The 18,458-nt window shown below is 38.8% G+C and overlaps 1 protein-coding gene and 1 pseudogene across 1 annotated transcript; one reads left to right on the top strand and one right to left on the bottom strand.

The window, feature by feature from the left end:
* The first annotated feature begins 7,566 nt into the window (after positions 1 to 7,566).
* On the top strand, positions 7,567 to 8,835 carry LOC148554499 (uncharacterized). Its single transcript, XM_088490349.1, has one exon. It carries the CDS (start codon positions 7,567 to 7,569, stop codon positions 8,833 to 8,835), a length of 1,269 nt encoding a protein of 422 aa, XP_088346475.1.
* Positions 8,836 to 9,483: 648 nt separating this feature from the next.
* Positions 9,484 to 10,380, bottom strand: LOC148554500 (uncharacterized; annotated as a pseudogene).
* Positions 10,381 to 18,458: the final 8,078 nt, after the last annotated feature.

Here is an 18,458-nt window from a genome sequence, read left to right on the forward strand (position 1 = left end):
CTAGTGCAGAAGAAGAGGAGGGTGTGGGCCTCAAAAGAGATTCGGTTGTCATGGATTTAAGTTGGTTAGGACATGATAGTGAGGAAGAAGGAGAGGTTGTTAGAGAGAATAAATAATTAGATGGAGTTGGGTCAATGGGTATGGGTGAGGGTTCAACTGGAAGGGTTAGTATTTTTGGGTTATGTGTGTTGATAAAAAAATTGTTTGGTTCAGAATTTGTTGTTGGGTTGGAGGGAGAAATTGGGTCATTTGTGTGGACCAAAGGAAAGACTAATTCATAAAATACAACATTTTGAGAAATTTCAATCCTTTTGTCATCCAAAAGATAAATGATATATCCTTTAAAACCATTTTGAAAATAAATGAAAACACTCCTTTTGGCTCTTGGATCAAATTTTGATCTATTTGTCATTAGGGTAGACACAAAACATAAACATCCAAAAACTTTAAGGTCATGATAATTTGGTGGATGATTAAATAAAATCTCAAATAGTGTTTGAAAATTAATTGCAGAGGATGGAACTCTATTAAGCAAATAAACAGCATGTTTAACAGCATAAGACCAAAAAGATAATGGTAAATTAGATTGAAATATAAGAGCACGAGCTATATTTAAAATATGTTGATGCTTGCGTTCTACCCGTCCATTTTGTTGAGGGGTTTCAACACAACTACGTTGATGAATAATGCCCTTGGAAGCATAAAAATCATGTAAAATAAATTCTGGTCCATTATCGGAACGGACAGTTTTGACTTTAGAGTTGAATTGTGTTTCAACTAAAGTAATAAAATTCTTTACATGATTTTGCACTTCTCCTTTTGATTTTATCAAAATAGCCCATGTAAAGCGACTAAAATCATCAACGACAATTAAGAAATATTTATGATTATGAATAGAATTTTGTTGAAATGGGCCCCAAATGTCAAAATGTAATAAATAAAAAATTGCATTAGCTTTATTAAAGCTTTGAGAAAATGAAAGTTTCTTCTGTTTAAAAAAATGACAAATATCACAAGTTTTATCATAATGCATAGAAATAAAAGGAAATTGCTTATGTAAATAATTAAGTCGTTGTTCAGAAAGATGACCCAAACGAAAATGCCATAGCTCGGATGGTGTAATGGCTGATTTTGTTTTGATAGTATGAATGGAATGTGAAGTTGATGGAGTGTGAGTGAGAGTACTTTCAACAACATACAAGCCTTTTCTCATTCTACCAAAGCCAATCGTTCTCAAAGTGTTGGTCTGTAAAGTACAAGAAGAAGATGAAAAAGTGAATTGACATTGAAGATTGGAAGTAATTTTAGATATGAAAATAATGTTAAAATTAAAGTAAAGCAGATAAAGAACATCATGAACGATTAAGGATGAAGAAAATTGTACAACACCCTTATAGGAAGCAGTGACTTTAGTGTTATTTGGTAAGTGAATGATAATAGGATAGATTTTGTAATATAAAATAAACCAAGATAAGTTTGATGCAATATGGTTTGTGGCACCAGAGTCAATAATGAATTTAAAAAGGTATTTTTGTTGGAAAAATTATTTAAAATAGAAAATGTGTTTGAAGAACAAAGATAATGAGTACTCGGATTAGGCAAAAATCCATTTTGATTTGATGAACCATTATCTCTATATTCTGAAGAGGGAGACTCGGTCTTTTTGAGAAGTGCAATGAGAGCTTGTTGTTGGGCTAGTGAGAGGTCCAAAATTGGGTTTGGATTCGGCTGATGGGTATGCCCTTCAACATGACCTAGGGCTGCCCTCTCATCATAAACTGGAGGGGCGATTGAAGGAGAAGTGGCGGCGGCGACAGCAGCGGAGTGATGTGGACTATCAAAGTGACGTGGATGCCCTGGCGGGTACCCGTATTTTGAATAACAGACTTCAATCGTGTGGCCACTACGACCGCAATGCGTACAGAACTTAGAGGAACCACCACGTCCCGCGCTGGAGGGGAAACCACCGCCACCCTTGCCAGAGGAAAAGCCACTATGACCGCGACCGCGACCTTGTGACGGGTGCCGCGAATAGACGGTGGCAGTGATGGAACGTGGATCATCTAGAATCCCAGCGGTAACTTATAGCTGTCGTTCATGTTGGATGACCAATGCAAAAACTATGGTTGCTGGAGGTAATTGGTCTAGGAGAAGTATTTGAGATCGTACCACCGAAAACCGTTCATCCAATCCCTTAAGAAAGCAAATTATGAAATCTTGTGATATGTGAGATGTTGCTGGACATGAACAGACCGGGAGAGGGCGAGAACTGTCGAGTTCCTCCCAAAGAGACTTCAGTGATGTGTAGAACTCGGTGACAGACAGACAGAGTGCCCTGCTTAAGTGCATAGATTTCTTCTTGCAACTCAGCAATTCGGAGAAGATCGCTCTGAGCAAATCGTTCTTTCAAATCGGTCCAAACAGAGGAGGCAATAGCAAAATAGAGGACACTTTGAGTTATAGAAGGGGACAAAGAATGGAATAACCAAGATAAGACCAAGTTGTTGCAATGTTTCCAAGCCGAGAAAAGAGGATCCCCAGGTAGAGGATAGGAGATAGAACCGGTAAGAAATCTATATTTATTTTTGGACATAATAGCCATAGTGAAGGATCTATTCCATGAATGGTAATTGTTTTCTGTGAGAACAGGGTAACCAAGACTGAGGTAGGATTTTCGCTTGCATAAATATAAAAGGGATTGGTTGTATCTTGAGTTAAATTGGAAGGTTGATTATTCATGGTAGGCGGGGGAGTTGAAGGAGTTTTAGGATCTGAATCGGTTGGTTTATCCATGGATATCAGTAGAGCTCAAGAAGAGCTCTGATACCATAACAAAATTGAAAGAGAAAAAGAGTACGCAAAGATAAAGAATACTTTGGTATGTATTTCTTGATTGATTGAATTATAAGAGTAAAACTAAATATATATAGAGTATTGTCTACGAAAGAGAAAAGCAAAGATAAAATAAGATGGTAACATAAAGATAAGATAAGATGATAAAGGCTAAAATTAAAACTGAATTTATGAATTTTGTTAGGCTGAATTTGTGGACTGTGAGACTTCTTTATTGTTGTCATGTGAGACTCCATGAGTTAATACAAGACTAAAATAAAAGTAAAAGAATCAAGTTTATTCATTTTATGTTCATATATATAATGCATGAAATAAATGAAACAACTTAATGATAATAACTTTTTTTTTTTCAAAGATAGGACTCCAACCCGCGACCTCTTAAATGAGTATGGGAAGATTATGTCATTTGAGCTATAACTCGTTGGTACTTAATGATAATAACTTAAATCTACTATGAAGTGATAGGATATAAATTATACTAGGTACTGCATGCAATAATAAAAAAAAGATTAAGAGTGATATCTGTTGTTACAAAGTAGTTATGAATTTAGGGAGAGTTTCCTTATATTGCTGCATAGTTGCTTAATTACGCTCCATCTGTTCTATGTACCATCAAGTCTAATATAAAATCCAATCCTTTAATTAAATTAAGAATATATTAAATTAAATTAAGTATCATAACAAGTAAAAAATATAAACTAACTTAAACAAAAATTAAATACTATAACAAGTAAAAAAAAATACAGCCACCAAAAAAATAAGTAAAAAAATGGGTAAAAAATGCATATAAGCCAAGGGGAGATTTTTATTACGCAATTCAGCCAAACCAGATTCTCATTTATCAATCAACCAAAACACACTATGATATAATTCGAAGCAACAAAATTTGAATTACACTCCTACATAATTTGAAACAACATGGTTCGAATTATTCCCAACGTAGGTGTATATATAAATCGAAGCTACATGATTCGAATTAAAAATAGCATAATTCGAAGAGGTTTCATTCGAACTACAAGTGAGCACGTAATTTCTAAGGAGTTCGAAACAAATAGATTCGAACTACTCACAATTTGAAAACATGGTGTAATTCGAAATTAATATAAAATTATCAAATATAAATTAATTTTAACTCCTATTAGTACATTGAATTAAAAATAACATATAAAAATGTACTTATATTTATTATATTTTAATAACATATAAAAATTTAACGACTTTTTAAATACTCTTTTTATAGTACGAGTACATTTTTATATACTTTAAATATTTTATAAAAACAACATTTAAATACTTTATAAAAAAATTATTTAATAAAGTGTTGTGTATGTTTATCATACAAAAATAAAGTGTTGTGCCAATATAATAACATTATAACATTTAAAATCAATTTTTTTTTTGTCTAGGATTAAAAGAAGCACATGAAAAAGTATTATTGGTATTCTAAAACTAACTTAATTAAAAAAGATAGAACTGTATTTTTTAGGATTTTATGTACATAATTAGCCTAATTTTTTTTAATATTGATCAAAGATGTGTGTTACACTAGGTTATTTGGTTTCAGGTAAGTTTTACTCTACTAAAATTTGTTATGACGAGTATTATAAAAATTTGTAATGTACTCTTTTACTAAAATTTTGTAACGAATACAATTAAATTTTTAATGAAAACGTTAATGATGTTTTCTTTTAAATTGATTTATAAAATTTTTTAGATTTGTGTCTTATGACGAGTATTATAAAAATTTGTAATGTACTCTTTTACTAAAATTTTGTAACGAGTACAATTAAATTTTTAATGAAAACGTTAATGATGTTTTCTTTTAAATTGATTTATAAAATTTTTTAGATTCGTGTCTTATGACGAGTATTATAAAAATTTATAATGTACTCTTTTACTAAAATTTTGTAACGAGTACAATTAAATTTTTAATGAAAACGTCAATGATGTTTTCTTTTAAATTGATTTATAAAATTTTTTAGATTTGTGTCTCTGAAAAGTAAATAAAAAAAAAATTTTAGTAGAGTAAAACTTACCTGAAACCAAATAACCTAGTGTAACACACATCTTTGATCAATATTAAAAAAAATTAGGTTAATTATGTACATAAAATCCTAAAAAATACAGTTCTATCTTTTTTCATTAAGTTAGCTTTAGAATACCAATAATACTTTTCCATGTGCTGCTTTTAATCTTAGAAAAAAAATTGATTTTAAATGTTATAATGTTATTATATTGGCACAACACTTTATTTTTGTATGATAAACATACACAACATTTTATTAAATAATTTTTTTATAAAGTATTTAAATGTTGTTTTTATAAAGTATTTAAAATATATAAAAATGTACTCGTATTATAAAAAGAGTATTTAAAAAGTCGTTAAATTTTTATATGTTATTAAAATTTAATAAATATAAGTACATTTTTATATGTTATTTTTTATTCAATGTACTAATAGGAGTTAAAATTAATTTATATTTGATAATTTTATACTAATTTCGAATTACACCATGTTTTCAAACTGTGAGTAGTTCGAATCTATTTGTTTCGAACTCCTTGAAAATTACGTGCTCACTTGTAGTTCGAATGAACCCTCTTCGAATTATGCTATTTTTAATTCGAACCATGTAGTTTCGATTTACATATACACCTATGTTGAGAATAATTTGAACTATGTTGTTTCGAATTATGTGGAAGTGTAATTCAAATTTTGTTGCTTCGAATTACATTATAGTGTGCTTTGGTTGATTGATGAATGAGAATCTGGTTTGACTAAATTGCGTAATAAAAATCTCTCCTTGACTTATATGTATTTTTTACCCTAAAAAAATATATAAACTAACCTGAGGCTCACCAAAAAACATGTTAAATACGGTTGTTTGGATAAAGGAATGTACGCCAACAAAGAAAATTGAGAGTTACTCAAACTAAAAAACAGGGAATATGCGTGTAGGTGGGTGTAAAATAATATTAGTGTTAGGAGATTAGTATATTTTGTGATTTATATTTATTAATTTATTAATTAATTATTATTAATATTTTAAATAATATGAGATTATATTTAATAGTATAAAATTACATATTCTTTCTCTTGATAATTAAATACGAATTAAATTTTAATGAAAATACTAAACTTTGAGACTTTTTCGTAAAATAATAGAAAAAATTATTGAAGAATGTGTATTACTTTATTGCAATCGGTTTTGTTGGTTTTTTTAGGGTAAAAAATCGTATTAAGCCATGGGAGAAAACATATAACGCAAATCAGCCAAAAAGAAATTTGATACGCCATTCAACCAAAGCAAAAATTTATATAATTCGAATCTATACGTTTCGAATTATAATTGCATGTAGTTCGAAACAAGTTGCTTCGAATTACTAAAGAGAAATTCGAATCATATCAATTCGAATTACTAAGAAAGGGTGACATTAATGTAGTTCGAATCATATCAATTCGAATTACTAAGCTTTGTTAATTCGAAATTAGTTGATTCGAATTATATTTTTTTAGTGCGAATGAGGTTGATTCGAATTACTGTGAAGCAGAGCTCTATATATATGCTAAACGTGAGTTGCTCTCAACAGAGAGGTAAGATGGCAAGTGAGGACAGTTTTCTAGTGTTGGTACACCACAGAGGATCGATTAAGAGAAAAACTCGGTCCGGTGTGAAGTTCACTGATAAGGATCCTCTATGTATTATCGTGAGGCCTACGACGAGCTACGATGCCCTCGTTAGCTCCGTGCTGGTCAAGCTTGGTCTAGAAGGAGTGAAAAGGGTAAAGAAGTTTTTCTATCGCATTCCAACCACGGTGCTCCATGATACCGTGAAATATGATTGTTTCACGATCGGGAGTGATGAGGACTTGCAGGTCATGTTTCATTGTCGCAGGCAGTTTCCTGAGGTGAGGACACCAGAGCTGTTGGCAAAGTTGGTTGACGTGGTATCCAGCTCGGGTGGTTCGAACCGGAATACCAACACTATAGCCACGGTGGCCGGTTCAAGCTTGAGACCTGCGGTTGCTTCATCCTCCGTCCCTGTGTATGAGCCACCGATCCAGCCTGTCGCCTCCCCTTCGTTCGCTGTTGATCTCAGCGGCAATGTTGGCGACGAGGTTCGACATGGGGAACATCTTCCGACCGAAGTACAGTGTCCTGCACCAGCCGGTGTTGGTGAAGGGTTGTTTGATGATCCAGATGACGATGATGTCGAGCCGGATATGATCGCCGACGACAGTGGCGATGATCTTGGAGTGAGTGATCCGAGAGGGGCTACAGGTGGATCTAGTTCTGGCACACAGCAGTACCCACCCCATTTTTCATCGTTGGACCTAGATGCCATGAGGCAGGATGAATATGCTGGACAGGTTGCTGGATTTGGCGCCAGAGATACGGAAGGGTCTGCTGGTATGACAGAGTTCCAAGTTGGTCAACAATTTCAGGATAAAGACGAGGCGCTGTTGAGTGTGAAGACTTATAGCATCCGCCAAGGGGTACAGTACAAGGTAGTTGAGTCTGACTATCGCAGGTATGTGGGAAAGTGTACTGAGTTTGGGAATGGGTGCACATGGTTGATTCGGTTGAGTCTCTGGCAGCGCAATGGCATCTGGGAAGTCAAACGGTAGAACGGACCGCATACCTGTCTCGCCACCTCCATCTCCAGCGACCATAGGAGTTTGGACTACCATGTGATAGCGACGTTCATTATGCCAATGGTGAGGGCTGATGCATCCGTCAACATCAAGGTGCTGCTAAATGCCACGGCCACACACTTTGGGTTGAGGCCGACGTATAGGAGGGTGTGGATGGTGAAGCAGAAGGCCGTTGCCGTCATCTATGGGGACTGGGATGAGTCGTACAACGAGCTCCCTAGGTGGGTGTTAGGAGTTCAGTTGACGATGCCTGGTACTGTAGCAGTCCTCAGGACTTGCCCTGTTCGAGTCGGGGGACAGCTAGACGAGTCTCAGGCTTATTTTCAGAGGTTGTTCTGGACGTTTCCGCCTTGTATCGAGGCATTTCGTCATTGCAAACCGTTGGTGAGTATTGACGGCACCCATCTATATGGCAAGTATGGGGGAACGTTGCTTGTCGCGATTGCACAGGATGGGAACTCTAACATACTTCCCGTGGCTTTTGCACTAGTTGAGGGTGAGAATGCTGAGTCATGGTCCTTTTTTCTCTCCCACCTCCGTCAGCACGTGACACCTCAGCCAGGTCTGTTAGTTATTTCAGATAGGCATAACAGCATCAAGGCAGCGCTCGAGGCTCCTGATGGGGGGTGGCTACCTCCGGCTGCATACCGGGCATTCTGCATTCGACACGTAGCAACGAATTTCGCCCTCACCTTCAAGGGCAAAGATGCCCGGAGGCTTCTTGTGAACGCTGCATATGCGAAGACCAAAGTGGAGTTCGACTACTGGTTTGACATTCTCCGTTCTGAGAATCTGGCAATGTGTGACTGGGTGAACCGGATTGAGTATTCGTTGTGGACACAGTATTGTGACGAGGGTCAGAGGTTCGGTCACATGACGACCAATATCTCTGAGTGTGTGAATTCATTCCTGAAGGGTGTTAGGAACCTCCCTGTGTGCTCGCTGGTGAAAGCCACATACGGCAGGTTGGCTGAACTATTCGTCCGCAAGGGGAGGGAGGCACAGGCCCAGCTGGGCACCGGACAACAATTCAGTCAATACCTGGTAAAGTGTATCGAGGCAAACCTCAAAACTGCTAGGTGCTTCATGGTGACTGTATACGATAGAGATAACTCGGAGTACACCGTGGCAGAGACGACTCCGACAGGCTCGTTCTCACTGGGGAGCTATAGGGTGTCCCTTGGTTCTCAGACATGTGACTGTGACTACTTCCAGGCACTTCATTTCCCATGTCCACACGCCTTGGCATGCTGTGCCTACTCACGTGTTACTTGGCAGCCATACGTCCACCCGGTGTATCGACTTAGTTCGGTTTTCAGCGTATATTAGATGGGATTTACTCCGGCCATTCCGGAGGGATTCTGGCCACCTTATGACGGGCCGACCGTTATACCCGACCCGAGTATGAGGCGTGCAAGGGAGGGTCGTCCGCCGTCCACTCGGATAAGGACCAACATGGATGAGGCAGATCCGAACCGGCCCAAGAGATGTGGCCTTTGCAGGCAACCGGGACACACTCGTCGGAGTTGCCTACAGGCCGGAGGACCCAGTCATGCAGGGTGAAATAAATAGTAGCGTTTGTTTTTATATTCTGCTGCTGTATTAGTGTTTTCGTGCGTAACTTTTTTCCTAGAAAACGATGTACTATGTTTGCTAAGTTGTCAGTCTTCAGTGCTAAAGTACAAGTCTCGTAGAAGATATATATGTTAAATGTGTTACTAATGATGGAAATAACTTAGATATGGAAAATTAAGTATATAACACAAAACCAAAGACACTGCTGCATGATCAACTAAAATAGGAATAACTTACATATGGAAATAACTTACAGAATAACGCAAAACCAAAGACACTGCTGCATGATCAACTTAAATAGGAATACAAAATACAACACTGACAACAAAAGTATTTAACATACAACAAAGATAACAACATAAAATAGGGGCATAACGACAAAAACATATAACAACCAACAAATCATCTAAATAGATGCGACCCTGTGCCACAACGACGTGGGACTCGTGTCCTATGACCTCTCTGGATAAGGGGCTCCTCATCCTCGATCTCGTCCTCCTCGTCCTCCGGGGGTGGCTGTGCAGGCACCCTAGTCTGGACATGTAGGGGTCTGGAGGAGGATGGTCCGGCGACTGAATGTGATGGAGCAGCACGTGCTGATGCTGGGGTCCCACCCAAGGCGAAAGGCTGAACAGGGCCAACTGAGGGAGGCTCATTCAGGTCGACATCTAGCGCTGCCTGTGTCCCCGTCGTGTGTCCCCGTCGACGGGCTGCCTCATCCTCCTGCATGATGGTGGTGATCTCATCTAGGAAATGTGATCCTCCAAAATCCGCGTCAATCCCATCACCGGCAAGAAACTCTGAAAACATGGAACCTGGAATCACCCATGGCGTATTCTCCTGAGGTGTCTGGTCGTCAGTGGGAACATCGACAAAGTAATCTCCGAGCGACCCCACGCCAAGCCCAGTGTCAGGATGACTGGATGAATCTCACATACCGGACCCATACCACTCTCCACCATGTCCACCCTGAGCGGGCCTAACATCCCCCACTAGAGCTCCTCCTCCCGCCGCATGATCACCACGATCAGGGCTATCCTGCCTAGGAGCAGCCTGCCTCATCCTGCCTCCACGCCCTCGTCGTCGACCATCGCCCCTACCGGCCTCATCACCCTCCTACATAGCCTGATCCAGCCAGCGCCAGTCACGCTGGCTACGACGTGTCCCGACTCGAGCTCTCCTGTCAACCCGACGCCTGTCAGGAACGTCGTCAACTATGTCCATATCTGGAACTCGGCCTGCACCCCTCTGCGATGCCTCAACCGGAATAGGAATACCTTTCGGATCCCCCAAGTACATCTCAGGTGACAAGAACCTCTTCCCATGCTGATGCCACCAGGTCAAGAACTCATGTGAGGGTCCCGGGTCAGCAACAATATCGAACCGTAACACGTGATCTACACGTGTCTCCCAGTGAACATGCCAATGCTGTAAATGGGACAGAAACCAACGGTCACCACCTCGCCCGTCCTTCGACATCAGGAAGTCGATGTTCAGGGCGGGACGTGGGGGAGGCTGAACGCCGCTGAACTGCGGTAACACTCTATCAACCTGATGCCACTCGACTATCGCAAAATATATAAGGGACGTCACACACCGCCATAACATCGTATGTCGAGGCTCTAAGACCTCCGGATGGACCACCTGCAGGACGTCGGATGTGCTGTAGGGCATCCATATGAACTGAAAAAAGCAAATCAAGTCCGTTTGACAAATTCGTTAAAATATATACACTGAAAGAAGTAGTAGCTACACATATGAGCTTAGCGTACTTACGTCCCGAGCCTGTAACAAGTCGAGTCTCAGTCGAGCCGTCTGCACCTGAGGTCCTTTCTCGCTAATCCCAGGATTGTATCCTGACCACTTGCATAGGAATTAAATATAGTATTGCATTCATGAGTTTCTCTAAAAGCCAAAAAATTGCATGCGACAATGAAAATACAAGACAGAAGGATAAATAGTACAATAAGATAGTGGTACCTCGAGGCAAGGGGCTAGCTAAACGCATCATACCCAGCAGGTCTAAAATCAGGAAACCGCCAAAAGATCCAAGACTGAAGTAACTGTAACGGCCCAGCTAACTTCACGACATGTCAGTTGGCCACTCGGCACATGCACCGGTACAACCATGCTAGTTCCGCCGATCCCCAGCTATAGCCTCCCATCTCCTCAAGCCGAGCCACAAACGGTAACCATCTGATGTGAATACGGTTGCCGGACTTGTCGGCAAACAGCTGGGTGCCCAACAACATCATGATGTAGGCACGGGTAAAGCGCCTAACTGTCTCCTCATCGACCCCGTCTGGGCACTCTCCAAAAGTCTCCTGGAACCAGGTGCAGTTCACTGCGAACTTTTGAATTTGGTTTTCAGGAGGTAAAACACCGAGCAACTCATGGAACCACTGCCAAGATGGCCGGCCACCCTCAATGTATACGTGGAAGTCTGTCAGGTAACCGCTGACGTAATGCCCGTCCACTGGCAACCCTAGCTGGTACGCAACGTCCTGAAGTGTGATGGTGCACTCTCCGAACGGCATGTGGAAGGTGTGCGTCTCAGGCCACCACCTCTCGACGAATGCACTCAGTAGGGGCTCGTCTATTCGGAACCATCTGTCGTTCAGTCTCGTAAGACGGTATAATCCGGCCATCTGCAAGTACGGAACGTATCTATCATCAAGACACATCCCTGCTATCGCCGCATGCTCGATATGCAACGCCGGGGCTGGGCATTACATGAACCGCATTATTAGAAAAAATTAAAATAACACTAACATATACAATTAACGCCATAAAGAACCAACACAGTAAACATGCAATAGTAGATATATTAAACCAGCGACCAAAATTGAATGCATAAACCGCTATCCTAAACCACTAACACTAACATAAACCACTATCAAAAACCATTAACAAAACCCACTAGCCTAAACCACTACCCCAAACCACTATCCTAAACCACTAACAATAACATAAACCACTATCAAAAACCATTAACAAAAACAACTGGCCTAAACCACTATCCTAAACCACTAACAATACCATAAACCACTATCAAAAACCATTAACAAAAACCACTAGCCTAAACCACTGTTAAAAACCATTAACAAAAAATGGTAGGCTAAACCACTATCATAATCAACTGCCAAAAATCACTATCATAAACCACTAACAAATACCACTATCAGAAACCGCTATCATCAACCACTACCTTTTACCACTAACAATAAACACTATAAACAGCGCAATATCAGAAACAACTAACCTCGTCGTTGATCACCCCGGCGATATGAGCAACTCCATCCAAACGATAAAGCCTCCCCGGATCGTCCCCCATCGCCTGAATTTGGCACCCCGGTCTTCGTCGGCCCGATTGTTGGTCATTTTCTCTGGGATTTGGTGGGGTATGAGAATAAAAAAGTGATTCGAATGAAGTTGGTTCGAACTCCTTATATAGGTGAAACCCTTGTAATTTGAATCGAGTTGATTCGAATTACCCTCTGAACCCAAAAACACATAATTCAAATCAATATGATTTGAAATCTATACGCATAGCCATCTCCATGTAATTCGAATTGATATAATTCGAATTTGCCTTATATAGTTCGAAACAAGTTGTTTCGAATTACGTGCGATTTTTGCATGCATAATTCGATGCTTCTTGATTCGAATTAGGTGCAAATTGTACTAGGGAGTATTTCGAATTGAATCAATTCGAATTATGTGTAAACCTAATTCGAATTCTATTGATTCGAATTACATTATTTTGTATTCTGGTGGATTAATGTCTCAGATTTTCATTTGGCGGATTTGGGTAAATATGAGACACCCTTGGCTTATTTGAGTTTTTTACCCTTTTTTTATTATGGATAAATTATTATTTTTGTTTATGAATATTCAAAATGCTAGTAAAGATATTCATAATAAAAATGAAATTTACTTTATACCATTATACACATGAAAAATAAAATTATTTTGATAAAATTATGTATACTGTAAAAAATTATTAAAAATTTTTGAAGGATTCAAATCCTAAAAAAAAACTAATAAAATAAAATTTGATTAATTTTTTTCATTTGCAGAGCCAATTATAATGTCGGCGAGAATATGAAGATTTTTTTTCTATTTGATGCAATGTTGAGTAATAATAATAATAATAATTCATATTGATAAAAATATATAATTGAGATCATACAAAAAATTTATTTAATTCAACCTACTTTTATTACAAGAGATGCGTTGAATACTGTCGAATTTATGGTCAGATTCAGCGTTGCACATTAGCGTCGATTTTACCGACGAATTTATTGACGATTTTGATGTGGAATTCGTTAGGTCAAATCACTATAGGTGAATTTTCGTTTCCGACGATAAATTTGCCGGTAATAATTGAAAGAAAAACGAGAAAAATAGTGCGCAAAATGTTGCGTGATATTTGTCTGTCAGTAAACTCCATTAGTGGAACGTTGCATTTTGGTGACTGTTACCGTCGGATTTATCCGCCGGTAAATTCGACGATATCGAGTCCTAAAATTTGAAGCACAAATCCTCTCCCCATACATTTCAAAATCTCCTCTCTCTCTCTCTCTAATCCTCTCCTCTCTCCACCGCTACGTCAGCCCGCCGGCACCTCTTGTCGCCGCCTCCTCTCCTTGCACTATCCTTTTTCCGCGACGACAAATTTGCTCAAGCCGCGCTTCTGCTCTGTGAAGAATCCGCACCGCTTCTGCTCTGCTACGAGAAATTTGCTACGCTGCCGACCACCTCCTTCATAGTTGGTCGTTTCTACCATTAGATTCTTTTCAAATTGTTTCGATTTTGCTGTGAAATTGATTTTAATATCACGATACATAAATGATAAATAGATAAAATATTAATTCAACTCTTGTAATTTTTTTTAATATGAATTGGATAACAAACTAAATATTTTTATTAGTTTTTATTAGGTTGTAAGGTGAACAATAAATAAATTTTGAGTTCTTTAATCTCTCTTGTATTTTTTTATTTCTAATATTTAATTATATCTTTATCTTTATAGTAATATTGATCTTTATAATAATAATAATAATAATAATAATAATAATAATAATAGAATTATGTTCTGGGGGCGCTCTACGGTACAGATGAATTATCATACAGATATACAAATATTTTTTTGTATCATACAATGGCATGACACGTGGGTAGCTTGTCCCCTTTGAGAGAGCACGTTGCAGGAGAACTAAGTGAAGCAGCTGAAACTCCAAAAATTAGTTAGTCGAGCCTATTACAATTGTTGGGCTCCTTTTTAATAATTGGAGATGTGGGCCTTGTGTTTCATGTAGGTTCTTTTTTTAACCTTTAACTTCCTATTGCACTATCTAGATCACAATAGAGTGCTTCTAGAGTGTTCACAACTGTTTTTTCCTGTTTCTTTCTCCAATCTTAAACTAGCTGATTCCGACCTCATGAGAGACGGCTATGTCCGAGGAGGACATTCCTGGTCACACAATCCAAAAAAAAGGTCCGGACTGATTTGGAAGGGCATGCTTTTACTGGAGACGCTAGTTCTCACCTTACCCCTAGAGAGGAGGAGTGGATGCTAGAAAGGGAAGAGGAAGGCAATTTCACCACCAACCCCAAACGATTTTTCAGCGACACTGTCAAAAAAGGTAGAGTGTCGATGGATACAGAAAAAGTGAGCCACATCTCTACTTCTGGGAAGGAGCTAATGGAAGAGGATGAGGACCGCAGGAATTCGAGGGAATCAGAGGTAAATATGGAAGGAAGCCAAATTCCAGAAATTACAGTAGAGAAGATTGAAGGGATTTTCAATTTCAGGATCAACGAAGCAGCCATTAAGGAACTTAGATACCCATGGTGGGATACTCTTATTGTTAAACTTCTTGGGAGGCGTATATCCTTACTGGCCCTTACTAGAAAACTGGAGGCTATGTGGGGAAAAATGGGCAGCATTGAGGTCATTGACTTAGGCAATGACAATTTTCATTGTAAAGTTTTATTCTCAGGAGGATCTTGATTTTTCTCTTACAGAGGGTCCTTGAAAGATCCTAAACCACTATCTATCCATCTGTTTTTGGCAACTAGATTTCAATCCTCTTGAAGCCACCATAGATAAAATCGCAGCTTGGATTAGACTCCCAGGTTTGGCTATTGAATATTATGAAGAAAACATGCTGAAGAAAATAGGAAACGTGATTGGACGCACCTTGAAAGTTGATACAAACACTGCAGATAAAAGTAAAGGAAAATTTGCCAGACTTTGTGTGGAATTGGATCTAACAGCCCCCCTAATCTCTCAATATGCCATTAATGGAGTTAAATATAAGGTGGAATATGAAGGAATCCACAACATCTGTTTTAGTTGTGGGTTAGTAGGGCATGAGAAGTCTAATTGCCTGAAGACAATACTAGAAAATTCAGAAGGAATAGAGGTGAGGGTGACAGAGAAAGAAAGAAAGGGTGTAGAGGGAATAGAGAAGACAACCACTGTGGACAGAGTAGGGGAGGGTAATCCGGGAATTTCAAAAAAAGAGAAGGGTAAGCAGGTAATTGAAGAAAAGAATGAAGCATATGGACCCTGGATGTTGGTCCAGATATCCACACGGGACAGAAAAGAGGCAAAAGGAGACAATACTACAGGGGGTAGTGGAGAAATGGAAAAAGGAGCGAATGGAAAAGGCTGGGGTAGTGGTACCAGGTACGCAGTGCTAAGAACACATGAGGATGAGGTGGAACTAGAAGAAAGTACCAGTCAACAGAACATTCCATCAAAGCAAATTCAAGTTGAAACAGAGGCATTAAACAAAGAGAATAAAATGATCACCTCCAACGGGACCCATAACACACAGAATCATACTCAAACCTCTAAACTAGCAAGTCCAACACTGGGATACCAACCTAATCCAACTAACCCAAAACCAAAAAAGACCTTTAACTCTACTTCAGAGGAGCCAATAACAACCCAGAAAATTCATGAACCTATCATTACAAACCCAGGACCTCTACCTAGCCCTTTTAACCCAGTACCAAACAAGCTAAATAACATAGCCACTTCTGAAACAAAAATAGTCAAAAACTAACACAGCCACCATCCTGAAAATTGGTCATGCACTCAAAGCAACACCCAAGTAGATACATAAGATACCTTCATACAAGATTCTTTTCTTGCCATATCAACACCTATGGAAGAAGAGATAAACCACCCTCTTGACCCTAAGCCACCTGACCTTCATTCTATTGAAACAGAGATCATGCTAGAAGCGGCTATGGAGCTTGAAAAGGAGCAAGAAATCCAAGAGAAAATAGATTGCCATGAGGATGCAATTGCTTGCAACATGCAATGTGAAGATGTTCACATGAGCATAGAGAATCATAACATAATAGAGAACGAAGCACCTCTTCAGGGGGAGCAGAACAAGGCAACTTACTCAGGTATTTGCCTTTCATTCTTCCTTTCAAATGATAGTCTTATCATGGAATTGCAGAGGAACGACAAGTAGAAAGTTTTGTCGCACTCTAAGAGAACTTTGTAAACAAACTAAGGCAGATATAGTGGTGTTGTTGGAAACAAGGTGTAGTGGTAATAAAGCAATTAATATTATTAGAAGTTTTGGTATGACTTTTCATCATATTGAGGAAGCATCATGCTTTAGTGGTGGAATTTGGATTCTATGGAATGATCCTGACCTAAGGATCAATATAATTAAATCGAAAAGTCAATATGTGCATATGAAAGTTAAGGAAAGTAATAGAGGCAGTTGGCTATTAACCACTGTCTATGCTAGCCCGCAAGAGGCAGAGCAAAAAAAACTATGGGATGAACTCCAATTAATGGCGAATGAGATTACGGGGGAATGGATGATGGTAGGGGACTTCAATGAGATAGCTGACCCTATGGAAAAGAAAGGCGGTGCCAAAGTTGATGTTAATGCGTGCAGAAAATTTGCTGATTGGATCCAAAGATGTAATCTCATTGATTTGGGTTACATAGGTACCAAATTCACCTAGAAGGGTCCGTAATGGGAGGGACTTGATAGAGTCTTTAAAAGATTGGACAGAGCATTGTCTAATGTAGAATGGAGAATGAGGTACACAAATGCAAAGGTGGAGGTTCTAGTGAGATCTAACTCGAATCACCACCCCTTACTTATTAATCTAGAACCAGAGCTCATCAACAACAGACAAAGACCTTTTCGTTTTGAGGCTATGTGGAATTTACACCCAGAATTCAAAGATTGCATCAAGGAGAATTGGAATGGGAACACTGATCTTCACGCATCCTTATTTTCCCTCACCAATGTGCTGATGAGATAGAATAAAGATATTTTTGGCAATATCCATAAACGAAAAAGAGAATTGTTGAGAAGAATTGGAGAAATTCAAAGGAGCCCAAGCTATGGAAGAAATCGGTTCTTGGAGGATCTCGAGAAACAGCTGAATAAAGAGTTAGAGGAGATCATGGAAAGAGAAGAAGTGTTGTGTTTACAAAAATCAAGAGAAAATTGGATTGTGGAGGGAGACCGTAATACTAAATATTACCATACGAGAACTATAATTTGAAGGAGGAAAAACAGGGTCCTAAAGCTGAGAAGAGAAGATGGTACATAGGAGGAAGATCAAGAAGAACTAGAGCAATTTGTAGTCAATTTTTTTAAACGGCTTTATGATGAGGAAGAAAGGAGTCCAGATAGCAACTATAGAAGAAGCTTGTACCAAGAGATGGAGATTAGCCAGCAAACCCGTATGTATGAAAGGCCTAGCAAGGAGGAAATTAAAAAGGCATTCTTTTCCATTGGGTCTTTAAAACCCCCAGGATATGACGGATTTCCTGCTCTATTTTATAAAGAAAATTGGGATATTATACAGGAAAACTGCATTAGATTTGTGCATCAGATTTCGGAGAATCCAAATAAAACACTATAATCAAACTCTAATAACTCTCATTCCAAAGGTTCAAGCTCCAGAATTTATCTCTCAATTTCGCCCTATAGCGCTGTGCAATGTTAATTACAAGGGAGTTACTAAGATTATAGTGGAAAGGCTAAAACCGCTTCTAGCACAAAGACTATCACCTTGCCAATCAAGTTTTATACCTGGAAGAAAAGTTCAAGATAATATCTTAATTGCAAAGGAGATGGTCCATATAATGAAGAAAATAAGAGGAAGAAGAGGATTTATGGCTATCAAGTTTGACTTTGAAAAAGCCTATGATCGCCTAAGGTGGAGCTATCTCAAATCATGCCTCCTTGAGTTTGGTCTCAATTCAAATATGTGAATCTTATAATGGAATGTGTGACCTCAGTCTCATATAACCTTTTGTGGAATGGAGCAAAAACGGAGGATTTTTCCCTATCTAGAGGTTTAAGGCAAGGGGATCC

Source organism: Arachis ipaensis, chromosome B6 (assembly GCF_059453495.1).
Source record: "Arachis ipaensis isolate K30076 ecotype BB chromosome B6, ASM5945349v1, whole genome shotgun sequence".
NCBI classification, from domain to species: domain Eukaryota; kingdom Viridiplantae; phylum Streptophyta; class Magnoliopsida; order Fabales; family Fabaceae; genus Arachis; species Arachis ipaensis.